Source organism: Neoarius graeffei, chromosome 7, assembly GCF_027579695.1.
Source record: "Neoarius graeffei isolate fNeoGra1 chromosome 7, fNeoGra1.pri, whole genome shotgun sequence".
Taxonomy (NCBI): domain Eukaryota; kingdom Metazoa; phylum Chordata; class Actinopteri; order Siluriformes; family Ariidae; genus Neoarius; species Neoarius graeffei.
The window spans coordinates 17,750,468-17,766,847 of NC_083575.1; the positions used below are offsets into that span (position 1 = coordinate 17,750,468).

Genomic DNA, 16,380 nt, shown 5'->3' on the forward strand with positions numbered 1-16,380 from the left:
TAAAGTTATCTTTTAACATATCATTCATTAAAGATTACATGTTTTGTGACCTGATGGTAAAAAAAGAAATGGTTTTAGGTGAATTTTTAAAAATAAGTTCATGTCCCCATTTCAGTACCCATAAGTGTGGAATCACTCATATATATTTTTTTAATATATTTATTTATTTTTGGGTACACACACCAATTGACAATGGGTGTGGTAAGTTTGCCACTCACTTTCCTTGGCCCCGCCCTCCATTCGCAAACTGATGCTTGATGATGCCCCTATTGCCACGCTATCCCTTTTCGAATACTGAAGGATCAGGTAGTGAAATTTCAGCTTGGCCTGTTATAACTGGATTATTTGCTCACAGGTCTGGGTGTCCTGCATCACTCGGTATAACCCATCTTTAATAATTGCAAAGTACAGGAAGGAGAGTGTTAGTGTTCCATTTTATACAATATCAAGATTTCTGGATGAACCCATTAATTAGGCTTCCCCTGTTTTTGGTGTAGGAAGATGGAAAATTGAAGGTGGTTTGTGTGTGTGTGGGAGAGATTTTTTTTGCCATCCATCTAAAAGGTATAAATGGTTTCTGTGCTTTAAATTGTTGAATTGTGTGTGGTTTTTTTTTTTTTAAATAATGGGCATACAATAACCCATGATACAGTTGTGAAATATCATTTTGAACCCAAAACTAGATTGCATGCCATTTTGTGCCAGATCAAATGAATTTCACTATCTTGTTAGACTTTTTTTTTTTAAATGGCTACTAAGTTCATTTATGATTTTTGACATCTGGGATATTTATTCTTTTATTTTTGTAATACAGGTAGCATTTTAGCGCAATTTGTTATGAAAGGCTTGATATTAGCTACACAACTAGTCACAGCTTTGCACGAACACTGATTTCATTTGAGACCTTAAGAGAAAGTGTTACTATTAATCTTATAATTAATTGATTTATTTGTTAATTTGACAAATATTTATGGTAATGTAATTTATTTTTTCCAGGTTCCTTTGCAACTGCTTCCTGCCTTGTGTGTAAACACAAAGTTGATTGTGATGCCATAAGGGAAGATATTTTCAGACAGGTATAACTATCTTTGTTATGAATAACAAAAAGCCACCTTTTATTATAAATAAGAAATTTAACAGCTAAATTTCTAGTTTGACAATTACTAACTTTTAATTGAGTTACCTTCCGTTGCGGTTGTCAAAATGGCCATTTTATTTATTTATTTTTTCTCTTCCATTGCTAATTTGCCTTCTCTTTATTTTGCCAGCTATGTTTAGATAGACAATCAATGTTTTTAATCTTGCTAGCTAATGTTAAATATACCCATAAAATTGTGAACTGTCAGTTAATTTAGAGTGACTTCTCTTGGCCAGTACACATTGGAGGTTGGGTCCATGGTTTAGCCAAATATATATTGGACAGGGAGCCATGACTAAAGCAAGTGCTTTCATTTGTAATGTGGATAGCAACCATCCACATCCCTCTATGTATAAAGCAAAAAGATTGTAAAGCTCCAGGCCATGCACGTTTTGATTTTTATATTATTTCTTGGAATGCTTTTATGAAGGGATGGATGGAGATGTACTTTTACACACACACACACACACACACTGCATCTCAAACAATTAGAAATTGTGCAAGTTCAAGGTTTTCCATCAGTTATTTTAAGAAAGTGAAAATTGAATATATTTTAGACTCCAAACTTGAAATTAAAATGTTTCAAGCATTCTATTTTAATTTTGATAATTATGGCCCACAGTGCAAAATAATAGGAAAAATCTCTATTAGTATTTAATTTCAAGTTTGAGTAAAATAGTATAAATGCCGTGTGTATCTCAGTCTAGTTCAGTGCACGCAATCGCAGTCATTGGGAAGACTGCTGACTTGACAGTTGTTCAGAAGATGAGTAACAGAAGGTCATTGCTGAAAAGGCTGGCTGGAAAAGGTGCACAAGCAACAGGGCTGACCACAGATGATTGTCAAGGAAAGTCAATTCAGGAACTTGGGAGAGCTTCACAAGGAGTGGACTGAGGCTGGTGTCAGTGCATCAAGAGCCACCATGCACAGATGTCTTCAGGAAAGGGGCTACAACTGTTGCATTCCTGAACCAGTGACATCAGGAGCCTCTTACTTGGGTTAAGGAGAGAAAGACCTGGACTGATCCAGTGGTCCAAAATCATCTTTTAAAGTGAAAGTAAACTTTTTGCGTTTCATTTGGAAATCAAAGTCCTAGAGTCTGGAGGAAGAGTGGAGAGGCACAGAATCCAAAGTGTTTGAAGTCCAGTGTGAAATTGCTGCAGTCTGTGATGATTTGGGGTGCCATGTCATCTGCTGGTGTTGGTCCGTCAACGTCAACCGGTTAATTTTTTTTTGGTTGTCGGTTAAAAAAAAAATCAATCATTTTGAAGCTGCCGATTTTGGAGCGGAGGACTTGGAATTCCATGTTGTAAACGCTTGGGGCATGCCATGCGGTGTAAGGACGACAGCTGACAAATCAGAAACACCCATTCAGTCATGTCCCGCCCTCCCGCTGCCACTCTGCGAAAGTGTAGACACAGGCTTTTTAGCTTACAAATTACTATTGTTTTTTTTTTTTTTCCAATTATTATTAGAAGGCACATGGAGTTTAGTCCTGCCTTGGCCAATGCATTCTGAAAGTATGTTTCGGTCTGTAGCCAACAATGCATGTTATTGCAGATCATATCTTTCCACACAAACTAAAGGCGCAGATGCCGACTTTTTTTTTTTTTTTTGAGTCGCGCAGATCCATTTTTTTTTTGGGGGGGGGGGGGGGGGGGGGGACGTTGGAGTGTCTGAATGTAATTTCAAGGTGGATTCTGTATTAAAATTACTAAATAGGCGGGTGCCGTTGCAGTCCATGAGGCATGGGGGATGTGGGAGGAAGGCAGTGGATCGGGGGGCTGCGCGCATTTGCGCGGAAGCTGCGCACATTAAATTTTGCACGGCTTCGGCGCGGGCATGCGCGGCTTTCTGATTTGCTGTTTTCTTCTCGTGCTTGTACTTCCTGTGTTTTGTGGACTGTGGCGGCATTTGCTTATATGCAGAATTTGCTTTGATGAAGTTGTGGTCGGACGCTCCAACGCCTCCCCTTGGGAAAGGAAGGTCGGATCTGTGCGATTCAGCCGTGGAGAGGGCACCATCCGCCAAAAGGCGCGCCGTTTACATCCCTGTAATAATTCCAATTCTACAATTTTAAATTCATAGGTTAACCGACTTTCACCGGCTAATGAGGCTCGGTGGTCGGTCAAGATTTTTTTTAGTTTTCGCCATCCCTAGTCACAGTCGATCCAGATTGTGACAGATGCCATCTTGTCGGTCAAACACCATATTTCCGCCTTCTACTTCTGCTTCTACTTCTACCTTTTCTTCTGGAAAACCCTACTATATACAATTCTACTACAACGGCTGCGGCTACAAGCTCTCCCTACTTGTGCACGTTTTTTGTTTTTTGCGTGGTGTTCGTCTGTATCAGACTTCAATATCCACTACAACCGTATCAAAGCAGCCTGGGCTTAAGTAACACCTCCGCAGTACCACAGGCTGATGGCGGCCATGCCACACCATATTGATGCAAGAATTTGTGGTAAAGGAGCCCCAAGTGTCGAATTTTAAATGAACATGCTTGATCGGAGTTGGACATTTTCTGTATTGTAAATCCTTTTTTCATTATTGGAATATTTTCTAAGATTGAGATTTTAATTGTTTGAGATGCATGTGTGTTTTTAAACACACACACACGCACAGTACTGTGCAAAACCAAAAATAGCTTAAATGTTTCAATGTTTTAAAAAATACTGTAAACAGCAGTAAGCCATAATAAATGAAACGAAGTCGATATTTGTGAGATGATTCCTCCCCCCCAGTACAACAACGCGGTCTTGGGTACAGTTATGCAGTTTTATAAGGAAATGAGCTGTAGGTTTTACTGAGCATCTTGCAGAGCCAGCCATAGTTCTTCTGAACACTTTGACCGTCGCACTTAATGTCTTTATTTTGCAGCAAAACCCAGTCGCCTTCATTGTGGGTTGGGTGGGGTGGTTTTTTTTTTTTTTTTAAATCTGAGAACTCGTCGCTTATGTAATATGCTGCTCAGAAACATTTTTTTTTCCCCAGTCAAATGTAATTTTGTTCTGGAAAATGAACGTTTTGGAATTCTAAAATATTTTTACTGACCTGATAATGTAGAAGCCATACGAATCTATGACCAAGTTTGTATGGGGGGTGCCTCAGACGTGTGTTTGTTTTTATTTATTAAAAAAAATTTATATAATATAAAAATCGTGCTCTCAGTTCAGGAAGGATTTAGCACCAGTACCTTTTCAAAAGTATTATTTTATCCCTGGTATTTGGGGGGGGGGGGGAAATGATGCCTGACTCGCACAATATGAAGTGACTTTGATTTTTCATTGGCGCTAAACAGACTTCACATTTCTGGGGAAGCCATGGCCTGATGGTTAGAGAAGCAGCTTTGGGACCAAAAGGTTGCCAGTTCAATTCCCTGGACCAGCAGGAATGGCTGAAGTGCCCTTGAACAAGGCACCTAACCCCCAACTACTCCTAAGGTTGCTCTGGGTATATTGTACGTTGCTCTGGCCATTAATGTAATGTAAATGTTGTTTGCCCGCCTGTCCCTGTTGAATGTGAATCTTTGAATCTTATCATTCCTATTGGTGCACTGATTTAAATGTTCAGTGTGATTGGCTTTGATTAAAAAAAGCATACATCAGATACAATTGGGAATGAAATGGGGTGCATCGTTTCTGATTATCGTTGCCTCAGTAAAAGTTGATTTAATATGTATTTATTAGTATAGGCCCTCTGACTTTAGAAATGTGAACAATAGATGTGGAACATATATCGTGCAATGATTAATCACAGTACGAATGTATGATTTTGAATCGGGGAAATTAAAAAATGAGTTACGATCTATTATCAGGAAAATGTGACTGCTTCGCAATCACATAAGAAAACTATTGGATAGCAATAGTGCGACTGCTCACACAATCACACTAACTAGAGAGAAGGAGGTCCCCCCCCCCCCCCCCTTCAATTTTTTCATCACTAATTTTCCCTTATTCAGTGACTGGGAATAGTTTGTCCATGTCTCTAGTGTCAACCTAGGCAAACACCTTTTGGAGGTGTGTGTGTGTCTTGCCCCCCCCCCCCCCCCCCCCCCCCCCCCCCCCAAAAAAAAAAAAAAAGCACTGCTGGCATGTTTGGTGTGGTGGAAAAAGTATCATTTTGGAAGAAATGTTCAACTTGTTGGGTTTGAAGGTAAAATGAAGACAGGTGATTAGTTTATTCAGCACACCCATGCATACACAGACAGTTCTGTGTGGCCCAATTTTCTGCAACACAGAACACACTCTAACACACATCCCTCACAGGGGAAACTTCTTAACCCCTCCATCCACACAATGTGATTACCATTTAAGCTAGTTAGGTTAGTTTCATAAATCTTCCAATGTTAGAATTTTTTTTTGCATATGTCTCAAACTTGTGCAGCTGTGGAAATATTTTGTGCATGTGTAAAATAAAATTATAATCAAGCACGGCGGCACGGTGGTGTAGTGGTTAGCGCTGTCGCCTCACAGCAAGAAGGTCCTGGGTTCGAGCCCCGGGGCCGGCGAGGGCCTTTCTGTGCGGAGTTTGCATGTTCTCCCCGTGTCCGCGTGGGTTTCCTCCGGGTGCTCCGGTTTCCCCCACAGTCCAAAGACATGCAGGTTAGGTTAACTGGTGACTCTAAATTGACCGTAGGTGTGAATGTGAGTGCGAATGGTTGTCTGTGTCTATGTGTCAGCCCTGTGATGACCTGGCGACTTGTCCAGGGTGTACCCCGCCTTTCGCCCATAGTCAGCTGGGATAGGCTCCAGCTTGCCTGCGACCCTGTAGAACAGGATAAAGCGGCTAGAGATAATGAGATGAGATAATCAAGCACAATGAAGCGACATTTGGACTTGGTAAACAAAATGCCTTCAGAGTATGGAAAAGATTTGTTTTAGAGATTCAGTTTGCATAACTTTTAATAAAATCTCTGCAGCTGAATGGAGAATCATCAAAATTCATGCCATTTACGTTCTTGCATAACATTATCAGCATTATAGATGCAACATCAGATGAACTTTTATGGGCGAATATAAGTTTCCTATAAGCTCTGTGAATTTCAAAGACAATTGCAGAAAGCATTACATGTGCCATGAAAGAAACCTGAATGAACAGAAAATGTAAATTTGTCACTTTTGGAATAAATAATTTAGGAAAACCGGCATTATGGAAGTGACATTTTCACATTATAGCTCTGATGCGTCTGAAACTGTGCTTCACAAAATATATAAAGCACATGCTTGAATAGGGGGGATTAAAAAACAACATGGGGGGGGGATTAAAAACAACTTTGGTTTTGAAATAGAAAAATAATTCACAATTTCACCTTACCTTTTGAATAGTTTTAGACCAAACTTCATAGCATCTTTCCTGCTTTTCGGAACAGCATTTTCTTTCATAATTTGTAATTCTTCCTCACTTATGGTGATACAGCAATTGGCAGCCATTTTGCCAACTCAATCTAGGTGATTATTGAGAAATAGTCCAAATTTCTCGACCAATCAGCTTGTGCAATTTTCTATAATCACCTGTGTATTTATACTTTAGACGGTGCCTAAAAGCAGCGTCTAAATGAGTGTATGAATTGGGTGAATCATTGCATATCTAGTGACCAAAGTTTTTTAAATTACATTTTGACCAGTTTTATATTTAAATTGATTCATCCTTTCTAAACTGTTTTGTGTGCTTTCTCCTCTCTGTTGCTTTCATTCAGTGGCCAGTTCTTGTCAAGTCTCTCAGCCAAGTCTCATGTGAGTTGGAGATGTGGCTGTCCCTGACACTCTTGTCATGGCGCTAGCGCGATTTCAAAATAAGTCCCTTCTTGTGCCAGACCCTCCGTGAGTCACATGGAGGAGGAAGAGCTACCATATTGCATAACATCATATTTTGCATCGCATCATATTGCGTTGAATTACATTGTATTGAGCCAAATCTCACTGCATCGCAATGGGGTGAATCATATCACATTCGTAGTTGCTTCATAAAAAAAATCTTTTAATGTATCGGATCATTGGTAATGCATCAAGATGTGTACCCTGTTAGCATTAGGAGATGCTGCACCAATGTTGCGTGACTATCAGTATGTTAATGTAGTGATAATGTTATTTTACAGTTTGTTCAACATGGTTATGTCCCAATTGCCTGTGCACTGATTGCTCCATGCCTGTGCACATGATGCTCCATTACTCCACCTAACATGCCTGCTCCATGCGGGTACCGGTAACCTGCTGTACCATACTGTTGAAGGTGCAGCCAACTGATGCTACAGTTGCAATCACGTTTGCATTTTCTCCTGGAAATGCATCTTTAGTTATTTTTCTTCAGACACTTTTTGGTCCTACTTCTCCTGCATTTTTCAAAATTTTGACCCCAAACCAACTTCAAATTTATCCATCTTCTCTGGGAATAGTGTGCTTTTATACAGCTTTTGGAAAGGGTATCAGAATTAAAGTGCTGCTGCTTGGTCGCACTTTGTTGGGGGCCAACTCACCTGAGACATCCATAGAATCAGTTATGACTTGCACTTTGTCTTTTTGTTGCTTTACGACAATCGCTTTTTTTTTTTTTCCTCCCCCAATGACTTCAGTACATTTTTGGCCTCAGTGAAATTAATGGACTTTTGAGAAGAAGGTTGTCCTCCTTGTTCATGCTTCATCAGAGAACCACCAAACTTCATTTTGTAGCTCAGACTGACTCACCCAACACCAGGATTGTAGTACAGTGAACCCTCGTTTATCGCGGGGGTTACGTTCCAAAAAGGACCCGCGATAGGCGAAATCCGTGAAATAGTCAACTTAATTTTTTTACAACTATTATACAATACAAATGTAAAGCATTTGTTTAAGAAATAAAAAAAAAACGTTCTTGCAAATAACTATGACAGTTTTTAATACTTTTAAAATAATAATACTGTAATAATACTGTAAAATAATATTTTTAATAATGAATACGAGGTTAGACACATTGCGACTCGCGTATTTCACAGTCCCTCTGACTGTGCCTCTTTGTCCTGACTCCGCTCCGCTGTAGCGTCATTTTCTGCTGAAGGCTGTGGTGCAGGTGTCTTTTTCCGAGAGAAGAACATAGTTATGGGTAGTTGTTGGCACTCTTTTTTCTTCTGGGCAAGAAGATTCTTGTAAACAGACATGCCACCTTCGATTATATTTGAAAACTGTAACGAGCAACACATCAACGGGTCCCATTCTTGTGCCACTCGCTGAAGTTCAGTGTTCTGAACACAATGCACTGTAAAAAAAAAAAAAATCCGCGAAACAGCGAAGCCGCGAAAGATGAACCGCGTTATAGCGAGGGTTCACTGTACTCGAGTCCAGGACTTGTGCCCTAATTTTAAGGACTCAAGACTTGACTTGGACTTGAGCACTGATGACTTGTGCATTAACTGCATTCATACTTGTAAATTGGAGACAACAACTCATTAGGGGCCAAGCAGCGAAGCTGGCGAAGGCCCCTAATGAGTTTGTCGGTTTTTCTTATTATTATTTTTTATTTATTATTATTATTATAGACAATTCAACTTTCTCCTTAGGGATGTCTATGGCAGCCCATAGAACCATACATAGGAAAATGCTCAAATTTGGCACACACATTCTGGACAGTCTCATGATTCTCCACAACAAATTCTAGGTCCCCAGCCCCAACCCTCTAGCGCCACCAGCAGGTCAAAGTTGCAGGTACATTTCTGCTTGTAACTTTTGAACCGTTGGTCCGATTTACAAAAACTTGGTATCCCTGGAATCCTTGGGTCAAGACGAATCCAAAGCACCCCATGACGTCATTTTCCGCCCATATAGTTTTCCCGCCATTTTGAATTTTGTGAAAATCAATTAAAATGCTTCTCCTCCCTCAATTTTGGACCAATTTCTCCCAAACTTGGTAGATGGCAACTGTGGACTAAGCTCCACAAGAAAATTACCCGGTTTTTAGAATTTCATAAGCGTTTGGCCGTGGCAGCCAATCAAAATTGGCTGCGCAGACGCCAAACAGGAAGTGTGCTCATATCTCGGCCGCCCTTTGGCGTATCTTAACGAAACGTGGTGGCCTTATGCCCCACCCATCCAAAAAGGCCCACAAAAAATTTGGAACAAATTGGCTGCTAGGGGGTGCTATAACTAGGAAAAATGACTTTTGGCTCATATCTCATGATGCGTTTTGGCTAGAAACAAAATTCCACTGCCTCTGGAATCCTTGCGTCAAGACAAATCTATCGGACCCTATGACGTCATATTCTGCCTTGAGGATTTTCCGCCATTTTGAATTTTGTTAAAATCAATGAAATTCTATGGCAACCCATAGAACCGTCTGACTAGAGGTTTTCAAATTTGGCACACTGATTCTAGGCTTCATCAAGGTTCTTGTCAGCAAATTTCAGCTCACCACCTCAAACTCTCTAGCGCCACCAACAGGTCAAACTTACAGGTACATTTCTGCTTGTTACTTTTGATCCGTACTTCTGATCGTCAAAATCTAAGTATCCATGGGATCTGTGGGTCAACACGAATCCAACGCAACCTATGGTGTCATATTCCGCCTTGTATATTTTCCGCCATTTTGAATTTTGTGAAAATCAATTAAAATGCTTCTCCTCCTTCAATTTTTGACCAATTCCTTCCAAACTTGGTATATGGCAACTTTGGACTAAGCTGCACATAAAACTTACCCGGTTTTTCGAATTTCGTAAGCGTTTGGCTGTGGCGGCCAATCAAATTTGGCCTTGCAGATGTGAGACAGGAAGTGTGCTCATATCTCGGCAGCCCTTTGACCTTTCTTAACCAAACTTGGTGAGATTATGCCCCACCCCTCCAAAACGTCCCATACCTCATTTGTTGCACATTGGCCATTAGGGGGCGCTATAACTTTCCAAAATGTATTTTGGCTCATATATCATTGAGCTCATATCTCAGCAGTCTTTTAGCACACACACACACACACACACACACACACACACACACACACACCTAGTACACTTGAAGTAATTTCAGCCATCACAGTCAATCGATTTTGACGGTGAAGCCGTGCATGCCTCTACCCATCTGGTTGGAGGTACATTTCTGCTTGTAAACACTTCCCGTGCGTGCCTCTGACCGTCTGCCTGGTCAGTTCTTTCTGTTGCCTTGGCAACTTAGGCTGGGTCACACTGATTGGCCCCGCATTGCTGCTTGCAGCTATATTTATTTATATTGTTTGTTTTTTTGGTAACCTGACATAATTTGACACAAGATATTTACATCTATGTTAATTTTGATACAAATTTTGTGCAAGAGAATGCACTTTCACCTGTTCATACGTCATGTTTGGGATCAAACTAAAGTTAATAGCACTAAAATGCCTGGAGAGAATGCCCCTAGGATGGGTCTGCGTTGCTTCTACAGACTTCTCCTGCAGTGGGGAAAAAATGGACTGATATGTGCTCCATATGTAGAAGAACTATCGAGGAGACGACGGGGACAACCTCGAACTTCAATTGTCATTTGGCAAGACTATACCCAGAGAAGTGACACGCCATGTTATTTGCCCTGTTGACAGCTGGGCTTGCTGAGCGATGAACAAGCTATTTATCTGTAGCCTATTAACTAAAATGGGGCAGTCAAGCAGTAATGTTAGTCCAACACAGTAGCAGAGACAGTTTCACATACAGTGCCTTGCAAAAGTATTCATACCCCTTGAACTTTTTCACATTTTTCCACCTTACAACCACGAACTTAAGTTTTTTATTGAAATTTTATATGATAGACCAACACAGAGTAGTACATAATTGTGAAGTGAAACGAAAATGATAAATGGTCTTCAAAATTTTAAACAAATAAAAATCTGAAAAATGTGATGTGCATTAGTATTCAGCTCCCCTGCATCAATACTTTGTAGAGCCACCTTTTGCTGTAGTTACAGCTGCAAGTCTTTTGTGGTATGTCTCTACCAGCTTTGCACATCTAGACACTGAAATTTTTGCCCATTTTTCTTTGCAAAATAGCTCAAGCTCAGCCAGATTGGATGGAGAGCGTCTGTGAACAGCAATTTTCAAGTCTTGCCACAGATGCTCAATGGGATTTAGGTCTGGACTTTGACTGGGCCATTCTAACCCATGAATATTCTTTGATCTAAACCATTCCATTGTAGCTCTGGCTGTATGTTTAGGGTCATTGTCTTGCTGGAAGGTGAATCTCCTTCCCAGTCTCAAGTCTTTTGCAGCCTCCAACAGGTTTTCTTCCAGGATTGCCCTGTATTTAGCTCCCTCCATCTTCCCATCAACTCTGACCAGCTTCCTTGTCCCTGCTGAAGAAAAGCATCCCCATAGCATGATGCTGCTACCACCATGTTTCACAGTGGGGATGGTGTGTGCAGGGTGATGAGCAGTGTTAGTTTTCCGCCACACATAGCGCTTTGCATTTAGGCCAAAAAGTTCAACTTTGGTCTCATCTGACCAAAGCACCTTCTTCCACATGTTTGCTGTGTCCCCTACATGGCTTCTTATGCCTGTCTTTCAACAATGGCTTTCTTGCCACTCTTCCAAAACGGCCAGATTTGTGGGGTGTACGACTTGTTGTCCTGTGCACAGATTCTCCCACCGGAGTTGTGGATTTCTGCAGCTCCTCCAGAGTGATCATGGGCCTCTTGGCTGCTTCTCTGACCAGTGCTCTCCTTGCTCGCTCTGTCAGTTTAGGTGGACGGCCATGTCTTGGTAGGTTTGCAGTTGTGCCATACTTTTTCCATTTTTGAATGATGGATTGAACAGTGCTGCATGGGATATTTTTTTTTTATAACCTAACCCTGCTTTAAACTTCTCCAGAACTTTATCCCTGACCTGTCTGGTGAGTTCTTTGGTCTTCATGATGCTGTTTGTTCTTCAGTGTTCTCTAACAAACCACTGAGGCCTTCACAGAACAAGTGTATTTACTGTATGCTGAGAGTAAATTACACACAGTAGGACTCTATTAACTAATTAGATGACTTCTGAAGGCAGTTGATTGCACTGGACTGTATTTAGAGGTATCAGAGTACAGAGGGCTGAATACCACATTTTTCAGATTTTTATTTGTTGAAAATTTTGAAGACCATTTATCATTTTCGTTTCACTTCACAATTATGTGCTACTATGTGTTGGGCTATCACATAAAATCTCAATAAAAAACGTAAGTTCGTGGTTGTAAGGTGGAAAAATGTGCAAAAGTTCAAGGGGTATGAATACTTTTGCAAGGCACTATAAAGGCAGCAACAGCCACCGTCAGATGGTGTAGTTGGAATCTTGCTCTCGGACTCGACTCAACTCAATTTTCTTTAATAGCTTGGATTTGACTCTGACTTGAATGCTGGGGACTCGAGACTGGACTTGGGACTCGAGGTTTAGTGACTCGAGGTTTAGTGACTTGACTGCAACACTGCCCGACACACGCGCCCACCTCTTATGAGCCATGCTCGTCTTTTTTGCATCGTTGCAGTCACACTTCACATTTTCTTGCAAAATTGCATGTCGAGCTACCGATTTATGTAAACTGGTAACACTGTGTAACCAGTGCAAAACATATGATTTGATTTAAATCCTATTTTGTACTAGTTTACCACATCTAGAACTTGAAGACTTTTTGCTATAAAGCAGAAGTTTTGAATGAATTGTCTTAGAAAATCGCTTGCATTTTCTTGCATGGTTACTTTGCTAACCAGAGAGCAAAAGCTAATCTAATTTAACATTTAGCCTACCATTTAGTCAGTAATGATCCCACATGGGTACCCTGGAAGTGACTATTCCCAAAAACCATTTATATACAATGATACCCATGCTACAGTGGATAATCTCACCAAGCTGCAGTATGTACAGTCATGGCCGAAAGTGTTGGCACCCCAGATTTTTTTTTCCAGAAAATGAAGTATTTCTCCCAGAAAATGATTGCAATTACTCATGTTTTTTTAAACACGTTTATTTCTTTTGTGTGTATTGAAACAATACAAAAAAGATAAAATAATTTCACACAACTCCAAAAATGGGCCGGACAAAATTATTGGCACCTTTTTAAAATTGTGGGTAAATTTAGTTTCAAGCCTGTGATGCTTGTTTAAACTCACCTGTGGCAAGTAACAGGTGTGGGCAATATAAGAATCACACCTGAAACCAGATAAAAAGGAGAGAAGTTGACTCAATCTTTGCATTGTGTGTCTGTGTGCGCCACACTAAACCGAGGACAGAAAGAGGAGAAGAGGACTTGAGGACTGAGGTTCTCAAGTCTGGTTCTCAAGTCTGAGGACTTGAGAACCAGAATTGTGGAGAAATATCAACAGTCTCAAGGTTACAAGGCCATCCCAAGAGATCTTTGTGTTCATTTGTCCATGGTGTGCAACATCAAGAAGTTCCAAACCCATGGCACTGTAGCTAATCTCCCTGGATGAGGATGAAAGAGAAAAATTGATGCAAGGTTGCAACGCAGGATTGTCCGAATGGTGGATAAGCAGCCCCAATCAAGTTCCAAATGTATTCAAGTTCTCCTGCAGACTCATCTGCAGGTGCATCAGTCTCAGCGCGAACTATCCGTCAACATTTGAATGAAATGAAACGCTATGGCAGAAGACCAAGGAGGACCCCACTGCTGACAGACATAAAGCTAGACTGCAGTTTGCCAAAATGTATGTGAATAAGTCAAAATCCTTCTGGGAAAACGTCTTGTGGACAGATGAGACCAAGATAGAGCTTTTTGGCAAAACACATCATTCTACTGTTTACTGAAAATGGAATGAGGCCGACAAAGAAAACACAATACCTACAGTCAAATATGGTGGAGGTTCAAAGATGTTTTGGGGTTTTGCTGCCTCTGGCACTGGATGCCTTGACTGTGTGCAAGGTATCATGAAATCTGAAGATTATCAAGGGATTTTGGGTCGCAACGTATGGCCCAGTGTCAGAAAGCTGGGTTTGCGTCCTAGGTCATGGGTCTTCCAGCAGGACAATGATCCCAAACATGCCTCAAAAAGCACCCAGAAATGGATGGAAAAGAAAGCACTGGAGGGTTCTAAAGTGGCCAGCAATGAGTCCTGATCTGAACACCTGTGGAGAGATCTTAAAATTGCTGTTGGGATAAGGCACCCTTCAAATATGAGAGAACTGGTGCAATTTGCAAAAGAAGAGTGGTCCAAAATTCCAGTTGAGAGGTGTAAGAAGCTTGTTGATGGTTATAGGAAGCGATTGATTTCAGTTATTTTTTTCCAAAGGATGTGCAACCAAATATTAAGTTGAGGGTGCCAACAATTTTGTCCAACCCATTTTTTTGAGTTTTGCATGAAATTATATCAATTTTGCTTTTTTTTTCTTTGTTTTAATCCAATGCACACAAAGGAAATAAACATGTATATAACAAAACATGTGTAAATGCAATAATTTTCTGGGAGATATGCTTCATTTTCTTGGAAAAAAAAATCTGGGGTGCCAACACTTTCGGCCATGACTGCATGTACATAAAACTGCTGCTGTAATTATAAAGACTGTCCTGGGCTTATCCCAGTCCCTCATCCTTTTGTCACACTGGATTAGGCAAGCTTAGTCAATAAACCTACAGGGACCAAAAAGTTCAGTGGGAGTTACCATTATAGTGAGGTGGAGTCGCAAATTGTAGTAATTCTCCTACCTACCTAATTCCTACCTAATTCTCCTCCTAGTGGATTTTCGGTAAAATCCACCGAAAATGCCCCCTCAACCTGCAGTTTCAACTCCTCAGCTTGGAGTTGTCTCTTCAACCACCAGTTCCTTTCCCGTTTATGAAGTGACCTCAACATGGCCACATGCACTGTAAAAAGTATTAAGTTCCCCTTCTCTACTTTTAAATTAGTTTATGCTTCATTTTATATCAGACACCTGTACTTGGTTAAATCTATCATATTGACCATAGTAATGATGGTTTGAAAAGATAAGCGATCAGTAGTGTTTGCTGGCTAGCTTGGTGTGAATGCTGTTGTTCCTCTCTTGTTGCTATACTACGGTTTCAGTCCAAAATGTTGCATGCATGTTTTGTTCACTGTGGTAGAACAGTGGTCACTCAGTGACTTGTCTAATTATGTACAAGTGCTCTTGGTACTGCTACATTTTCGCTAGAGCAGGCATCCTGTTTTAGCCTGCCTTGTGTTGGTGGCCACTAGGCCATTCAACTGCTTAATTTTATTTATATATACAGTGATGCTTGAAAGTTTGTGAACCCTTTAGAATTTTCTATATTTCTGTATAAATATGACCTAAAACATCAGATTTTCACACAAGTCCTAAAAGTAGATAAGGAGAACCCAGTTAAACAAACGAGACAAAAATATTGTACTTGGTCATTTATTTATTGAGGAAAATGATCCAATATTATACGTATGTGAGTGGCAAAAGTATGTCAACCTTTGCTTTCAGTATCTGGTGTGACCCCCTTGTGCAGCAATAACTGCAACTAAACATCTCTGGTAACTGTTGATCAGTCCTGCACACTGGCTTGGAGGAATTTTAGCCCATTCCTCCATACAGAACAGCTTCAACTCTGGGATGTTGGTGGGTTTCCTCACATGAACTGCTTGCTTCAGGTCCTTCCCCAACATTTCAATTGGATTAAGGTCAGGACTTTGACTTGGCCATTCCAAAACATTTATTCTTCTTTCACTATTCTTTGGTAGAATGACTTGTGTGCTTAGGGTCGTTGTCTTGCTGCATGGGCCACCTTCTCTTGAGTTTCAGTTCATGGACAGATGTCCTGACATTTTCCTTTAGAATTCGCTGGTATAATTCAGAATTCATTGTTCCATCAATGATGGCAAGCCATCCTGGCCCATATGCAGCAAAACGGGCCCAAACCATTATACTGCCACCACCATGTTTCACAGATGGGATAAGGTTCTTCTGCTGGAATGCAGTGTTTTTTCCTTTCTCCAAACATGACGCTTCTCATTTAAACCAAAAAGTTCTATTTTGGTCTCATCCATCCACAAAACAATAGCTTTCTGGCTTGTCCACATGATCTTTAGCAAACTGCAGATGAGCAGCAATGTTCTTTTTGGAGAGCAGTGGCTTTCTCCTTGCAACCCTGCCATGCACACCCACTGTTGTTCAGTGTTCTCTTGATGGTGGACTCATGAACATTAACATTAGCCAATGTGAGAGAGGGCTTCAGTTGCTTAGAAGTTACCCTGGGGTCCTTTGTGACCTCGCAGACTATTACCTGCCTTGCTCTTGGAGTGATCTTTGTTGGTCAACCATTCCTGGGGAGAGCAACAATGGTCTTGAATTT

At 40.7% G+C, this 16,380-nt stretch overlaps 1 protein-coding gene across 4 annotated transcripts in view; it reads left to right on the top strand.

Moving 5' to 3' along the window:
* The window catches only part of sirt1 (sirtuin 1), a 183,446-nt gene that overhangs the window by 62,745 nt on the left and 104,321 nt on the right, over window positions 1-16,380 (top strand). For all 4 annotated transcript variants that reach the window (XM_060925339.1, XM_060925341.1, XM_060925337.1 and 1 more), the window contains one exon: window positions 997-1,076. In XM_060925339.1, the coding sequence (XP_060781322.1) occupies window positions 997-1,076 (80 nt within the window). The remainder of the gene's footprint in view (window positions 1-996; window positions 1,077-16,380) is intronic.